Consider the following 17582-nt stretch of genomic DNA (forward strand, 5'->3'; position numbering starts at 1 on the left):
TGCGTAACGCAATTTGATGGGGCCCCCCTGCAAGGTACGTGGAGGGGCCCCTCCGATCCTATCAGGAGCTCCTCGGCCGAAGTGCTGTGCTGAGGGGCCCCCGCACCGCAGGGGCTGCGGGGGCCTGTGTTACGCCCCTGGTCCTGAGGTCCACCCCCAGCATGTTTAAAATGATCTTAGTGCTACTTATGCTAGCGTGGTTTAGTCCAGCCATACTTCCATGGCTGGCTGATGCATGCCCCTCCTTAGAAGGAACACCGATGGTCACTCTGATGGTGTGCGAGCTCCTCAGAGCCCCCAGACGGGCAATTAGTCTACAGGTGTCTAGAACTGATGCAAAAATTAGAATTGATTTGCAGGACAGATTTTCACTGCCCCACAGTTACATGCTTCAGTCTTAGCCGATGACCTTGCTACTGGCTAACAGTGGTACCTCTAGGAGACATCACATGATGGCAGAAACTTTCATGGCCCCCAGGTAGGGTTACTTCTAAAGCCACTTGTGCATCTTCGTTGCCCAGCTCTACTCTCTTAAAGTAGACTCTCCTATTCTGATGTCTCAGCTGACAGTTTTCTGTAGTAACAAATATTTGTTCCAGTCCTTAATATTTGAAGGTGATCCCTCATTGGACCAGTTTGTTGTCTGGCTAGGAAGGAGAGTGTTTCTCACTTTTAGAAAGAAGCAAGACTTCTGTCTAGTGGACCTAAGACTTTTGTCCACACCTCATGTGCCTTGATCAGACATTCCACTTATACGCAACTTCCATTTTGCATTGGATATGAATGTGGTTCTAAATGGTCTACCACATAACCCTTTCAAACCCGTGGTGTCTGCTTATATTAAAAATGCTCAATAAATAGCAACAAAAAGTGCATCACTTTAGATGTCAGTAAGCCCAGACATATTTGTCATGCTCTTGTCAAAATGAAAGCAGGTTACTTGCCTCTGCGAAACACTTGACCTCTACCTGTCTCTTCTCTAGAATGAACCATGCCGTAGTTTACTGGTCATTAACTATACTTTTTACAAGTCATGTATGTTATCAGACATTTGGAAGGTCCAGTGAGATTGTTTACACCAAGAAGTAGCTCCCATACTGCATTGGCTATGATTATGCCCTGCTGCGTAAGTCATTCAAACCTGTGATGCCAGTGTATATCAAGTAATGCTCGATAGCAACAAAGCATTCTTCAATAAGCCGAGGTATAGTGATTTACGATCCTGTAAAAATGAAAGCATGTTGCTCACCTCAACCCTCCACCTGTCTCTTCTGAAAAATTAGCCTTCTTGTAATTTACCAGCCATAAACTATACTTGTTACAAGTCGAGGTTCACATTTGGAAGGCCCCTCAATATTGTTTGCTCCATTAACTTCTTCTCATCCTGTACTAGGTATAAATGTGGTTCTAAATACCCCACCACATAAACCTTTGTGCCCGTATATCAACTTAGTGACTTAGAAAACTGTCTTCTTGTTAATTCATCTCATGCAGAAAGGGAGCTGGAGCCTCTTATATCCCAGGAGTATTTTCCTGTTTTTATGAGGGATAAAGTTGTACTGAAGAATCACAACTCTTAAATTCTGTAGATTAAGTTAATTTATTCTCCACTATTTTGCATGTTGTTCTTATGGAATAAAAGGACTCTTCATAAATCAGAGGTATATAGAGGTATGGACTGAAAGCTAAAGGCAGACCCGAACATTTAGTGCCAGCATCATATGGATTGAGTGAGTGGGGAAGTGAGCACCCAGAGAGAATATCTTTATTTGTTTTTATAAATCCCACACTAATTCAGTCGGAGCACAGTTTCCCTTTTGAACTGGCTAAAAAGCCAAAGCTTTGAAGGCGTTACTCATATCACAACAGTGACCTTATCCTCCACCTCAGAAGTTGTTGTAGTATAGAGGAGAATTATTTTTTATTTCAGTACAACTCTTTTATGTGCCCATGCTCACATTGTGTTCCACTCTTTGGAGTCTGGTTTCGGAGATGAATGAATCCAGGGTGGCCAACCATTTCGGTCAGGCTCTGCTCAATAATATGTGTAGTTGAAACCTATGCTTAAGTTTACCAGGTGATTCTGTGTTATTTGGGACACCATTTTGGATTCCATTTTTTTTACAGTAATCTAAACTTTTAGTCCAATGTATTCAATTGAGATGAAGCAACTGCAATTCCCAGAATGCATTGGATTGTAAATGACCACAAAGAGCTGGAACATGTCTGATCACATGGAGCATCTGGTAAGTTTATGTATGCTAAAATGTAAGCCAGGCCAGTTACACTGTATTCCATTAAATTTCATGAACGGGAATGATCCTTACGCATAGGACGAAAGGGGCTGGGATTTAGGAATAGATAAGTTACTCAATGTCGTAACGCCTGTATTCTTCGTGCGTAAGCCCGTTTAACAATACAAGGCATTAGTGGTCACATCTACTCCAACCTGTCTATAGTATACTTTACTCCTTAGTAGAGCAAAGAAGAATAGCCTTGCAAGAGCAAAAGCAAGAAAAAGGGATACGTCTGTATGTGGGAGGAGTCTACTGTATGTTTTTTTTGAAGAGTCCATCCCACTTACTCCAGTACCATCCAATTGAAAGATGTCCCACATATATGGCTGAAGTGGCTAATACTACATGGGTTACCATCCTAATATTTGCTTGTCTTTTACCCTGCTCTCATGTCTGCTGTTTTTTCCAGAGTCCACTCTCATGCCGTCTGATTGTTACTTCCACTATGGCTTGTTCCTATCTACCTTTTTCATTCCAGCTGCCAGGTTAAGTGATGTTCTAAGCATGGCCAAGAGAGCAACCCCCGAAGCAGAAGCAACGAGGCCCGTTGCCCCCAGATCTATCCCCCCTCTGGTTCCCTCTATCCCAAACTCTGTGCCTTCCCAATGTGAGTAGCCGGCCAGGATAATGGCACATTGGTGTGAGTAACTGACTTGGCTAACGGTCATGAAGAGTGTGTGCGTATAACCCGCTTGTCTAAAAGCTACATGTTGTTAAACGGCCCGGCTAGGAGCTCTTCGGTTTTGGGCTAGCAGCATGTCTAACGGCTCTAGTTATGGCTTATCAATCTGTCTAACAGCTCAATGGTGTGTGAAACCAGCCTGGCTAAGAGTTAACTGAGCTCTGTTGGTAACCAACTTGTTTGTCGGACATTGTTTGACTCTGACTTGGCTAACCGCTATACATGTGCCTATGCACCCTTACAATTTTACGACCCAGCTGTACTAGAAGTTAAGCTTTGTGGACATGTAGGTTGCCTTTTGAATGAAAACACTGTGTGTAATCAGCCTTGGTAATTGCCAATCATTGGGGCCAACTAGTTGTCATAAAAACTAAGCATTGTGACAAGATTATCAGCTGTGTAAGGGTTTAGATTGTGTTTAGCCTGGCATAGAGGTAAGCAACTTCAGCAGCCTCCTATTTCCATATTTAAACAGATTAACAATCTGAGCAGGCCTAAAGAACAGGAGTTTATGTAGCCCTTTAACCTGACAGTTGCCGATCGAGAGAGACGGCTGGTCTCTTTTAGTCGTTTAATATGGTATTTATTTAAAAAACACTATTCCAAGAATGTTAGTCAAACTGGGACTTAGCACACACAAGTACTCTCTGTTATATGAAATGAAATACCAGTATTTGTAAAGCGCACAGCTACCTCCGAAGTGGTGTCGCGGCGCTGGGGGCCCTCTGGAAGATTAAGCAAGCTATTGCCTAGAGTCACATGGTGCTGGGGATCGAACTGTGAGCCCCAGATTCCAGCATCAGTCGCCCTGGCCGCTGCGCCGCACCTCTTCCACATGTTCTTCTTAGTTGAACCTGCAAGCAGCCACTTGCAATAACTAAAGCTAACAAAAATGTAAATGTTTCTACTGGGTTTCCGTTTACTTAGCTCTTTGGGCACTTTGACTGCTGTCACGGCTACATTAGCATTCGCAAGGCATGGTTTGCTGTCTTTTTATTTTCATATTGTTTTTGATTTATAGTAAATGCACCATGAGACCTATAACGTTGCAGCCAGGCTCTGCACCCAGCTCTTTCGACCCTAGCAACTTCTCCGTACAGTGTTTAGCATTGAGGTGCAGACTCAGCGCAGATCCTGGTGATGTGCTTAGCCACCATGCCCCCAGACCCTGCTGTTAAACATCCCCAAGCCTTGGACCGTGTGAACTGACTCCGCATAACCCGGTCTTCCACCCCTCAATGTCCATTTTTTATCACTGTGGCTTTACTCTGTTTACTATTATTATTTTTAATCCACCGATCTCAAATAAGACCCAACTATCCTAATTTGCTCCCACACAGACTCCTTTTATTTGCAGTGGGCCTTTCAGAGCTATCGATCTTATGGGTAATTATTTTCTATTGTGATGGGCTATATATTTTCATGTTTCAACAATGAACGCTATACCTCCCTCCCCCCACCAGCCCCCTTCCCGGCGCTGGATCTGCGACCATCCATCTGTCTGGAGCCTCACAAAATGGCATCCATATGTATTTGCACATTCTATGCCAGGATCCGTAAATCAAAAAATGCAAAGGAAATGTTTCACCCATTTGAAGGTTCTGGCCGCTGACATCTCCCCACATCCTTTCCTGTGTTAAGGGATGTCCCACCCTCGCTCTCTATCCCTTCAAATGTCTATTACACTGGGATTTAGAAATACGTGTGGAATCCTTCCAAAACGTATAGCTTGGATCCGCTGATCCAGATAATGAACTTGGCAATATGAAAAAATGCTACATCGTGCAATTATATATTTTTTTATTTTGATGGCATGATTCTTTTGAATCTGGATCCATTGATACCCTATGAATAAACAGTCATTATATATGAAAGATTAACCCTTGGAAGTGAATATCTCAACAACTACTTAGTGGATTTTACTTAGTGGATTTTCACCTCACCACAAAAGATACCAATTATGAGCAAAGCGTTACATTCATGTCAAATTTTCTGTAAGCCCTTTCAGCAGTTTTTGCTGTTGCCAGAACACATTCCAAGAGGGCTAAGGAACATAACTTCTAAAACACCTTGAATAGCTCGGTTGTCTGTTTGAACAATCTGCATGACACCTAATAATAATTTTCATTCGCAAAAAGCAATGGTTGCAGAGTCCATATTTCACAGCAAAGTCATAACCGTAAATTAATTTCCATAACTTGTTTGTGACATGCTTCCGGTTAATTATGGATGTTTTTCCTTAGGAACACTAAGAGGCATCTTTTAGAGTCTGGTGGAGCAGGATTCTCTCTGTAAACCAGTAGAGCTCCTGCTCTACTAAACTTGCAGTTCTGCTGCCTCGTTTGGAGCAAGGGGAAGCACCACGTTTACCCTGTGGAGCCTCGGGTGACTCAGACTGCTTAAGCCTTCGAACTGATTGCCTGTCTGCCACTGGGCCACCAAGTCAAACTGAAGGTTAACCCATACTATTCAGGAAGGGGCAAGCGTCACCAGATTTCCCTGCCTTGGAAGGGAACTCAAACAATGGTCCTGACACTCCGCATCATGACCATTGCCTTTTTTATTTTCAAGAAACAATTTCCTTCCATGGCAGTTTGTTTCTTGAAAACGTAAACCTTGTTGAGCAGATGCAACAAACCTTGCTCCTGCTTACTCTGCACAGTTAAGCACCTTAAGTGGAGCCACCAGACCAGCAGCTCCACTGAAGTTACTTAGAGGCCTGCAAGCTTGCTGCGCTTTCTGAATTTGACCAGTGGTCCTCCTTAAGGAGAGCACAAGCCTAGACTTCTGCCAACCTAAGAAGTCGGTGGACCACCTGCAGGGTCAAAATGACTGTTAGTCTCAGTCTTACTTCATTCCCTCCGACTAAATAGGGACTATGCATAACACTGCATTTAGGTAATGGCAGCTTCAAACCACACTGCTCAATCAATCAATCATGGGGATTGTAAGCGCGCTCCTCAACGGTGAGGGTCTCCAGGTGCTTGGGGGGGGATGGGGAGGTATGCCGCTCCGTTCAGCAGAAGAGCCAGGTCTTGAGGGCCTTCCTGAAGGTGTTCAGGGATGGGGCACCTCTGATGTCTGCCAGTAGCTCGTTCCTGGTTTTGGCTGTGATGTGAGAGAATGATCTTCCGCCTGATCTGGCTCTGTGGATCCACGGTGTTTCGGCCAGTGCGAGGTTGGATGATCGCAGGTTTCTTTTGCTGAGCTTCGGTATTAACCTTTGATTAACATCCCTTTCATGAAAGATAAACAGGACCTGATCATTCGAACTGCAGTCCGGGCCCATTGTTAGCTGTAGCTTCCAGACAATAGTTTTACAAACCTCTCATGCACACATCTCTTTACCAAAACCCATTTTTGGATCAATGTCATTAAAGATGTTTTTTTACTTTAGACAACCAAAATGTAAAGTTAAGTTTAACTAATTCTGTTAACCCCTTGGGTGCTTCGGACAGCCCCCAGCCGTCCAACTTCACGTGGGCGTGTGCGGAGGACGGCTGTCCGAACCCCGCCCACTCATTAATTCGCCCGCAACTCGGGGGATTTCACACAGCGCGCAAGGGGTCAAAAATCCATTTTCATGTAGGCTGCATCAAAATAAACATGCAACATAAACAACACATAGCAGGTATCATGTATACTACGGTCGAATATCACAATGGGGTTATGGTAGCATTGGTTCACCAGATCTCCTCAATGGCATTATTTAATCATAATTCACAGTTAATAATATATATCCTCATTGTATGCACCACTATCAGCCCTAACAAAACAATAAAAATGGCAAACAAGAAGTTGATTAATACTTAAAAAGCAGCTGAAATTCCCATTCACATTAAAACCATTCCTCAGTTTCATTAGTAAGTCAAGTTTTCTGATCTCCATAAACCCACGTTCATCACTTAATCCACATAACAAGGGATACATGAGAAAAAAACGGAAATATTTTCACAAATGGACAATTGAAGAAAACTTGTTAAAACCATAACTACGGAGCTGAAATGTGCCTTCTCACATCGGAATGCCATTATCTCCTCTCACCCAGCCCTGACTCTAGTCTCAAGAGGATTATTATTTGTGGTGTCACCGACTTATTTGCCATTACAAAATAAGATTGAATAGCCATGTGCTCAAATAAAAGTAGCTTAACCTATAAGTACTCTTACTCAATTGATGTTATCAGTTTAGTAGATTGTGAACTGTGCATTTTTCAACAAAACTACTTTTTTTTTATTGTTAGTTTTAATTTAGTTTCTGAAAGAAATCTTGTTCCCTAGCTTGTCCAAAAACCACCAAAGTTTAGGTAATCTTTCTTGTGAAGTTGTTACTTTCTTAATATGCGCCAACAGAATGTAAAACAGTGTGCAAGATCAAATTGCAATTCAGTATGAGTAACCTAAGCCAGCCCCCAAGCTGAGATTTAAAGGGATAACTTCATGCTGATGACTTTGAAGACGTGTAAGGCGCATAGCCCCATAAATGTTTCCATAGGAGTCCATCAATTTTATCAAGGTCAAACATATATATGAAAAACCATGGCACAGCTCTAGACGCAGAATTATGAATGTTTTGGGCCCACCAAATGTTTCTATGGGGTCAAACATAGAAAACAGTGGCACAGCCCTAGAATAATTGTGGTACTGGGTGCTCTCCTGTCGGCCTGGTCCTCCAGAACCGATCCAGGCTAATTATAACATAAGTGGCTGATGAATTTGGAGCCTAAAATAGTGGTATCCATGTTAGCTTATGATTAACCAATTTATCGAAATTCACTCTTCATCTTTTTTTTGTTCGCCATAAAGACTCCCCCTTCTTTCTTTATATGTCCAAACCATATCCCCCAGCGTTTACTCGGGTTCGTTAGTAGCTGATTATAAGAATTTTCCGGTAAGCATCTCGCATATTATAACGTGCATCTGTAGAAATATTACAGATTAGCATATCATCAACAAGAGAAAATGGCAAGATATGCGCGCACCCTTTTTTAGGGAAAATATTTTTCTCGACTTACTATCTCCATGACATCACTTACAGAGATCTTAAACCGATAAAAGGCTAGTAAGGATCCCTGTCTTTTGCTTCAGGAATTACATTTTGTGACCTCTGTGCTTTCGGTCATCTTAATTCTGATTTTAGTATCTTTACATATATCCCAGAAGGCAGAAAGTCATTCAGAAGGATCTCCCGGTTTAGGCATCTTAAGCCACAATCTAGCTTGATTTACTTTATCAGACTCCTGCCATAAAATGCTCCCAAATACCACCATGTCTTCTGTCCCAGTGTGTATCACATTCGAGAATAACTGTCCTGCGTCACAGATTGCATCCAGTTCTAGATAAAGTGTTTAGGAACGTACCTGCTATTCCACAAGTAGCTGTGCATTCTGGAAAAGCTCTTACGTCGCCATGCTTGCTTTGTCACAGCTTATGGGTGATTCTAGAAAAGTCACAAAAAGCGTGCCCCTCAATTGGGGACCGTTACCACTAGTTCTACCTCTTCTGTTCATTCACTCGCGTCATCGCCGATGCACTTTGTTTACCTTCGGGCCGATGTCACGCGCAGTTTAAACCCTAGTTGAAGTGTGATAAAACACATCTGCCGCGTAGCACTTATATTTATTCACTCGCGTTATCATCTATGCACATTGCTTTCTGCCGATGTCACCCGTAGTGTATACTCTTCTTTGATTAACACTATGTAAATAATGCGCACACAGTTTCCACTCAGTCACCCTTTGTTTTAACCATCGTTGAATATTATACTCAAGCTGTAAAGAGCCTGAGTTGCATGCACACGTGCACTCATTCTCTCTGACTTTGACAATGTTTTTATTACTTTTGAAATTTTACAAGTTCTGTTTCTTTGAGCACCCTTATCACTGGGCATGCCTTTCTGCATATTTTGCTGCATATAGGAAGTTGGAATCTTTATCACGCCTGTTTTTCTTTGTGTTTTCCTTATGCACTTACCATTGAAACCAGTCACATCGTATCATAGTATTCCTTTTGAGTTAAGGACTTGGTCCTCATGTACTGATAGTGATAGTGTATATTCATTTTCAGACTTAAGCTCCCCGATGAAGGCTATGGATTAGCCGAAATGCATTGGAGTTGTTATTATTATGCACATTGGAATCATGAACATTTTTTGAGTGAATTACAACTCTGAATTGAAGGATTGAATAAACTAAACATTCAAGAATCACAGTAAAGTTTCAACATTTCTCTTGAATAATTTTCAACCCCTGCAGGGGACCGTGCAGTGACCTGGGGACGTTCCCCAATTGAGGGGCACGCTTTTTTGTGAGTTTATTGAAATGCACTTCGAAGTGTACACCCAGGAGCACGCTACAAACCACAATCTATTCTCACTTGGAGTGCGGGTGTATGATATTATTTTGCATTCTAGAAAAGGACACTGCGACTTCTACATCAGAACGTGTTCTTCATTCTAAAAGCAATTTACAGTTTACCTTCTACGCTTGCTCAGTGTTCTAGGAAAGTTCTCAGCATAGGCGCAGGCTCTGATATCTAGGACTGTATTTGATGGTGGGAACATTGCGATGCAGAAAAAAACATGTGAAAAAGGGAGGGAGCATTAATCATTAAATCTGGTAGATGACCTTTCGTTCTTACGAATAAAAGAGGTGATGTAATGGCTGTAACCGCTAGAATTTTGTTTTTTGCTCTAATTGTTTTTCAAGAAAGCATTATTCTTTTGCAGAGAAGAGAATAGCACACTTCTGAGTAGTTGACAGGAGGTAGATCTGGCCATGTGTGCCCTGTGTGTCCAGTAAAAGTATGTTGCCCCTTTTATTTAAAGTCTTTGTCATTATTTTGAAGTCCGAGTCTGAAAATGTTCAACTGCCGATTGGGTCATATGGTTGCAGGAAGCAGATGTTCTTGTTCCAGAACCACTAGGATTCTGGGATCTGTAGCCCAGATCACGCCCAGGACTACAATTCCCAAAATGCCTTTGGGGAAGAACAAAACAATTCAGAACCGTTTTGGCCTGACCCGGTGCCTCACGGTTCCCCTGTCTCCCACCGTCCTCATTGACCATTTTTTGGTTGCTATGTACGTGTAGGGTGGCCCTATGGCTCCATGTCACCTGGACTCATATACAGTCCTTGCTTTACCTTTAGCAAGCCTCTGTATTTTGGTGCGTCTAGTCAAAATGGTTTCATTCTAAGCCAAAAGCAAAACTCCCAAAATACCTTGGTTTTTTAAATGGAATGCCAGGACTGGAAGTGTGGCATCCCACTGATATGAAGCCATTTGGTCACACTACGTAAGTGTACGTATGCTTGTTCGTCCGTGTTTTTAGCTCTCATTTTTTTCATTCTGTTGTTGTTTTTTCTTTGTTCCTCTCTCCTCGTTCCCTTTTCTCTCCGTCTGCTTTCCTCAGCTGCCAGGTTCACTGACATATTTAACACAGTAAGAAGGGGCTCAGAAGTGGATGGGGCACAGTACGCCAACACCCAACACCGGCTCTCCCAACCGCACGTTAACTCTCCGTTTATCCAGCGTAAGTAGCAAGTCCACCGAGCCACGCTCCCTCGCCACCCAGGAGCACCCCATAGTCTGGACGCATTGTTTGTTTGTTCTTCATACCTGTATGTCTGTCTGCTTGTTGACTTCACCATTCACCTCAGTCATAATCACAGTGGCATCTGCCTAGGACTGCACCAGAGCTCTAGGTCGCTTGGCAGACTGGTTCTGCGAAGCTGCAGCAACTGGGGGGTGGCTGGTGTTCAGTGGTTCTACATCAGAGCTACAGGACAGGAGGAGCTGTAGTTTTCCCAGACATACTTTCAAGCTCATGTTCACTAGTGGAAGATGCTGGGGTTTTCCAGAGCTGCAACACATTCCATGTCATTGCAAGATACTAGAGATTTCCAGATATTCCGCAGAGCTCCAGGCCCATAGAGCACAAATAGGGGTTTGTCATGGGCGGCCTCAGATCTCCTAGAGAGCACCATTTTGCATCTTGGAAATAGAATCCTTGTAGTCACCTTGGAGAACAGTTTACATATAAATTGGGTTTCTAAAGTCATCCTATGGCATACCAGTCTTTTACCGTTGTCCTTGGCAACTGGGATCACATAGGAAAGCCACAAAACTGGACATGATTTATAATCTAGACACTTTTCGCTGAAATTCAATAAGGAACCCATGGAACCAGGGGAAGGAGACTATTCCAGGGCACAAAAAAGTATTTGTGACCCTCAGCACAAGAGTGGGAGGGATATGCTGCAACTAGAAACCAGCAGACTGAAGGCCAGCCACTGAAGTGGAACGGGAACTGCATTCAGACGCTCAATTACCACTGAAAATAATATTGGTTAAAAAGAGAGGCTAATTTATTCTGTTCTGTAAACCTATGATTATGACGCATGCACCTAATGTTAAAACCTAGGGGTTAATATATAACTAAAGTTTCACTAACTAGTTCACAATTCTATGGTGTGAGCAATTTCTTTGAGACTACCTCCTACCCCTAGGAGTCGAGGATCCTCCAGGCCCAGTAGAGGCCAGAGACCAGGGCAAGTCTGTAAGTAAGCAGGTTTTAACCTTGTATGCACTCTGGGTTCACCTTGCTGCTCTTTTTATCGTAAGAAGGCAAATGCATAACAGGATAAGTGAGTGAAAAGGGCTGGTTTACACATTTAAATCCAAGCTGAACACAGCCCAGCGTGGGAGTATGCATCTGTCATTGAGGGATACTTGCAGGTTCCTAAGCTTCCAGGTAGTCGGGTTTCACCGAAGCATACAAAGACCATCACGCACTATCTTTTGAAAGCATTCCTAGTCCTACTCCGCTAATCTGCCTGGCAAACCTGGGATGTTGTGGATATTAATGGACTTTGGAGGTCATAAAGAGAAAGCATGGCTAATGTATGAGAGCAACCATGAGGCTTATGGAAAAGTAGGGCAAGGTAATAAGGGAAGCATGGACTGCCCAAACTAGCAAAGAGGTTATCAAGAGCTCATGCTTCGATCCAGTAGCCCTAATTAAATGAAAAAATCACATAAAGCAATCACATTTTTTAATTATTTGTGGAACACACTTTGACTCGACATACAGGTGTTCAAATTTCAGTGTCCACTATACAGAACGGCTTCCCCTTTATAGTTTCAACTTCCTCCAAGAAGCTGGACAGTCTAGCCTCCAGTTCAGCAAAATAAAATACCTTTGAGCCAGTCAAAAAAAACTAAAATTTCACCCAACACTCCTAATGACCAGACCCAGGCTAAAATGCCACTGTCCCACTCAGTTAGCCATTTTGATAACAGACACTCTTAATAAGGGGCTAGTAGATGGCACTCATATTTGGGTAAAGTGAGAGTCGAAAAAGGCCCAGGTCGTGCTGCCTTCCTAAACGGTGCAGGTGTGAGGTGTGATATGTTACCTACCTTCTACTCTCTGCTTTCGATGCGCAGACAGACCTTATCGCTTGTCATTACTCACACGGCCAAAACCAAAAGGTATAAAAATGAACCTCAGCGGCTCCACCATATCCCTTCTGCCACCCTCAGTGGCAGCCTAACGGCAACTTATTGAGTTCAAACAGACTTACCACAGGTTGCATCAAGTCAATTTAAAGAGTAATCTCTACATTGAGTTATTATCTCTTAGGGTTATCCGCCATTAATTTTGTGAGCAGAAACTGTCAAAAAGGCCAAGACAGATTTTCCTGGGGCAAATGATATTTTTCCTGTTGTTTAAGGTAGTTGTTGATTTATCGGTAGACATAATACTATTAGTACTAATATTGGTAGTGAGACTGGTAACACTACTTGTAGCACTAATAGTACTGATACTATGCCTGGAAGTGTTATTAGTAGTGTTGAGCAAAGAAGTACTTTGTGGTCTAGTAAACATAATAGTATTATTAATACTGGAACAGAATATTATAATAAATGCTAGGGATTTTCTTTTTGTTTATGAAGTAAATGAAATGGGCCCCTAATGGGTGAACACAAAAAAATAAATGTAATTGAATTGATACGTTTGAAATAAGGCAAATTTGGACTATAAGAAATAATTTGGGGCTATTTATACAAAGCCATTTTGCAATCCCATACCATGCGGTTCACAAAATCACGGGATTTGCAACCACAAAATAGCTTTTTAGTAAGTATTAAACCTATTTTGGCATGTACTAAACCCATTTTGAGAGTTGAAAAGTCATTTCCAACTTGCAAAATGGGGTTACAGACCCATTCTGAATCAAACCCATACTGAATAGAAGGGACAGGAAAAGGTCTACCCCTCCTAAATATGATTTGGTATGGTATGTATCAATGGTTTGCAACCAAAATTGCGGTCACAATTCATTGATCAGTTACTGACGCCTTAAAGGTGGAGGGAACTGACTCACAAGGGAAAAGACGTCCCTTTGAGACACCTTTACCTTTAAGAAATATGTTAGCAGACTCTGGGCGAGTAGACAGTGGCTCATATTTAAATATAATACACTTTCTCCTTTTCATTTAACAAACCTGTACAACAGTGCAAAAATGATACAAACTGGATGGATCAACAGACATACATAATGGATTCTAGTACATCATGGGAAATCTTTAATGAACAGTCAATAAGTAATTAAAATATTTTTCAGATGGGGTTTGAAGACAAGCAAGGCCTGTGTAAGAACATATTTAATTTAGGGGTCACATGCATGTTCAATGTATATGGCTGATTTCGAGGTTGCTGGCATCATTTTATTTAGATAATAAGAAATCACAAAGAAGACTGTATTTCTATAGTCCAGTTGTAACTCCAACAATTGGTCTTACAACTGGTGCAAGATAAAGCTATTAAGTACAGAATCGTATATCTCAGAACGAAAAGAAGCTAAATAATTACTGAACTTCAAAGAATTATTTTTATGTCATATATTTTTCATTTAGTAATCTACGTAGGTCAGGGGTTTCTCTTAAAAATTACCATCACCCTTTTTCTCTCTTTATTGATCACGTCTCTTTCAATTCAGTATATTCATAAGCATTCACAAATTTGTGAGCAGTATACATATATCACATCCTATGATTTGGGGTAAAAATTATGTTGATGTGTATCGGATTAAGTCAAGAGTTAAGTTTATAGAGGGTTAAACAGAAGAATCGCAGAAAAAAACAGGGGTCTATAGCAAAGTAAGTGTAAAAAATTATCAAAATGAATCCCTGTATCATAAATTGATTCAGCAGCAAAATGGAATAGGATAAGTATGTATGACCAATATTTCAAACATGATGAAACTTGTTTATACAAGAAGCATATAGGCCTGTATGTACGAACGCTTTTTCCCCATAGACACAGAATAGCTAAAACCCTTTGATACATCAGACCCACTGTGTACAAGTATAGAGGTATATTAAAAAATAAATAGGGAGATGTAAAACCTACTCCTCTGCATGAGCAGTTTCTATCACAGGGTGGTTTTACAAATCTGCTACACAAGTTGGTAAATTGGGGAAATACATGTTTCTTCATACATGTATCAGTTTCCATCACAAGGGTGGTTTTACAGATTTACTGTACTAGATGGTAAATCACAGTACAATCCTTGTTCCTTCAAATTCTTCAAGGTCAATCAAATGTTACACCATACCCAAATAATGATGAACCTGACATATGGTCTAAATATCTAGCCGTGCTTCTTACAGTGGGGCAGGCAAAATGCTATTAGGTGGAAATTTCATTATTATTTACCAGCATATGGATCTTACTAACACTGTGGCCTATATAAATTTAGAAAGTTTATAGCATTTGAGTGCATAATAAAGCTCATTTGAATTAACTACGGTATGCTCAAAATCCATAATTGAGAATATAATTGTATTCATACCTTAATCAAAGCTATTCAAGAACTGTCAATTTTTATATAACTGAGATGTTCAATAGAACACACTGTGAGATCTTGCGTAAGTGAGCTCTTGAGCTCATATCTCTGATATTCTTGATTTTCTTAAGGGGGAAGTTAAAGCGGATAGTGACTCACTACACTTGTGATAGATGATAACTGAAAGATTCATTACGTTTAATAAAATGGAACTATTGAGGAGTATATCTCTTTAAAACACCTGGGTAATAGTGTGGGACTCCTGTTTGTGGCATAGCAAAATTTAAATTTCATAAATCAGAACAAAGTTGTCTTTAGGTTAAGCTTAAAAAAACAGTTACTTCATGCCGTATATTCAACAAATAGTGGTTCACTGTTTCTTACACACAACATGAATTCCACTTGCTGAAAGCTAAATTTGTAGATATACTACAAGGGAAAGTGACTATGGGGTCAAGGACACTCTGAAAATAAATATTTGAGCTCAACCAATAAATAGGGAAGATTATTTTAGAACAACTAAAATATGTGACACAAAGTAAAATCTCACAAATTAAGGATGTTTAAGGGAACCTTATGAACGCAGCAGAGAAGTATTACAAAATATTTATTGAGTTCTGTTACTCCCTATAAAACCAAGACATCCGATTTGGAAGCAAGACAATGATCTTGTCAGGTTAAACAAATAACAAAAGAGGATACAGTAACTGTTTACAAAGGATGACATTAAAGAGATAATATAGCGAATAATATGGCAGCGGGTTCCGATTGTATTTTTTGTGAATTTGATAAACAATTTATTTACCAATTGTTACCTATGATTTAAGTGCTTATAATTGAAAGTGTCTAAGAATTTATTTTACTTGACTTAAGCTGAGGTGACATCTATCCTAAAAATTACAGGGACAAAACTAGGTGATCCTCCGGTATTCATGTTAAATGGTGATGGAAGTGGCTAAGCTAAGTTAGACTTGAGGGAAAGCTGGTGAATGTAGAAATGCATGGGTTCCCACCTTTCTCCCACATAATGTAGGGTTGACTACACCAATCAAGCTCCCTGCCTATTAGATTACATAGTAACAGACTTAGCAGAATGTTATTAAATGCCAATATGGCATTTCAGAGTCAATTGAAAATATTGAAGGCAACAGTTTAAGGCAAAGCACTCCTTTTAAGGTTTATCATATGGATCAGAAATATATAACACACTATTAGCCATAGTATAATTTATTGAGACTGCCACATAACCTTTAAGATTGGCAGGGCAATGCAACATGGCTGTCCACTTTCAAGGGTAATCATTGCTTTGTCTCTTGAGCTCTGCCTCTCTCATCTTAATAAAACAGAAAGCATATAACCAATAATTCTAGGTTGTAAAGCTGTCATCATATTGGCCATTGTGGACAATACTTCTGTCAATATTGAGGTGTTTGTTCCTCTTGAAAACATAACTGAAGATCGGAGATCAACTCCTCCTGTAGCAGGTTTACGGACACTGCCTATATGCACTGTTTTGCCTGGAGCTGCCTTGTTTACCGGTATTGATTACTGTACTGCCTGTTTACCTCCAAACTATTGCAGTATCTGTGTAGCCTGTTAGCCTTTTAGTTTTATTTTGCCTCCAAGTTTATTTTGCAATTTAGGAGCCACTCGCTCCTTTCCCGCCAGTTTGCGCTCCCGCTGCCCACCACCCAGGGCCCCTCCCAGGACCTAATTATTGGAGGCAGCAGTGCCGCTCCATTAAACTCCACCTCCAGGCCTGGCATAGCCATTGCCACCCCCAAAGGCTACAATTAAACACACCGGGACCGAACCAACAAACAGAGGTGGAATTGCCATCTTCTATGAGGACACCATCTGCCGCACAACCTCCACAGACGACCTGACCCGGTAATGGAGCATCTCAACTTCACACTGCACACAGACGAAGAAAGCACCATTATAGGCACCCTTGCCTACAGACCACCAGGAGCACACCTCAGCTTCTATAACCCCATCCCTGACCTCATCGCCCCAATCGCCATAGACTCCGGGCACTACATCTTCCTTGGGAATCTTAACTTCCACCTTGACGACCCCAGCGACACACACGCAACTGACCTCCTGGAAAGCATGAGCAACATCAGCCTCAAGCAACTTGTTAGCAACCCAACCCACATCGCAGAACACACTCATTACCCCATTTTCACGTACAGCGACAAAGTCAAGAACAACGACAACTCACAGCTCACCTGGATCGACCACTACAGTGTCCACTTCACCATCTCAGGACTTACCAACACTGGCACCATGCCCCTCGGCTCCATGCGCAGAAACTGAGAAAAGATATCAGAAGGCTAGTGGAACAACGCTCAATTCCCACTGCCTAGACACAACATTCAACCCAGAACAGGCTATTAAGAACTTCTCCCAATGTATTACAAAATGCGCTTACACAATCACCCCCGCCAAGTCTGCCAAATCCAAAGGACATGCCAGAAGAGCCAGCTGGTTCACTGCGGAGTTGAAATCCGCCAAATGCAACTGCCGCCAACTAGAAAGGAAGTGGTGCACCAGCAAAGAGACCGGTAACTATACCACCTTCAAGACAGCACTAAACCAGTACCACCACCACCTCCTGAAAGCAACAAAGAAGAACCCCCTAGCAGACTGCATAGAAGCCAGCACAAACTGCAGCAAGGAGCTCTTAGCCATCGTGAAGGAGTTCGCCAACCCTGCAGCCGCCGAGAAAGACATCACCCTCTCCCAAGAA

The 17582-nt window shown here is 41.7% G+C and overlaps 1 protein-coding gene across 32 annotated transcripts in view; it reads left to right on the forward strand.

Annotated features, from left to right (window-relative positions):
* Positions 1–17582, forward strand: part of CAMK2B (calcium/calmodulin dependent protein kinase II beta) — an 866219-nt gene that overhangs the window by 799605 nt on the left and 49032 nt on the right. For 11 of the 32 annotated variants that reach the window (XM_078666785.1, XM_078666789.1, XM_078666787.1 and 8 more), the window contains 2 exons: positions 2776–2904; positions 10390–10509. The exons of 14 other annotated variants lie outside the window; for them this stretch is intronic. In XM_078666785.1, the coding sequence (XP_078522911.1) occupies positions 2776–2904; positions 10390–10509 (249 nt within the window). The remainder of the gene's footprint in view (positions 1–2775; positions 2905–10389; positions 10510–17582) is intronic. 7 more of the 32 variants (XM_078666797.1, XM_078666799.1, XM_078666802.1 and 4 more) reach the window with 2 other exon arrangements.

The sequence above is a fragment of the Lissotriton helveticus genome, chromosome 11 (genome assembly GCF_964261635.1).
Source record: "Lissotriton helveticus chromosome 11, aLisHel1.1, whole genome shotgun sequence".
Taxonomy (NCBI): Eukaryota; Metazoa; Chordata; class Amphibia; order Caudata; family Salamandridae; genus Lissotriton; species Lissotriton helveticus.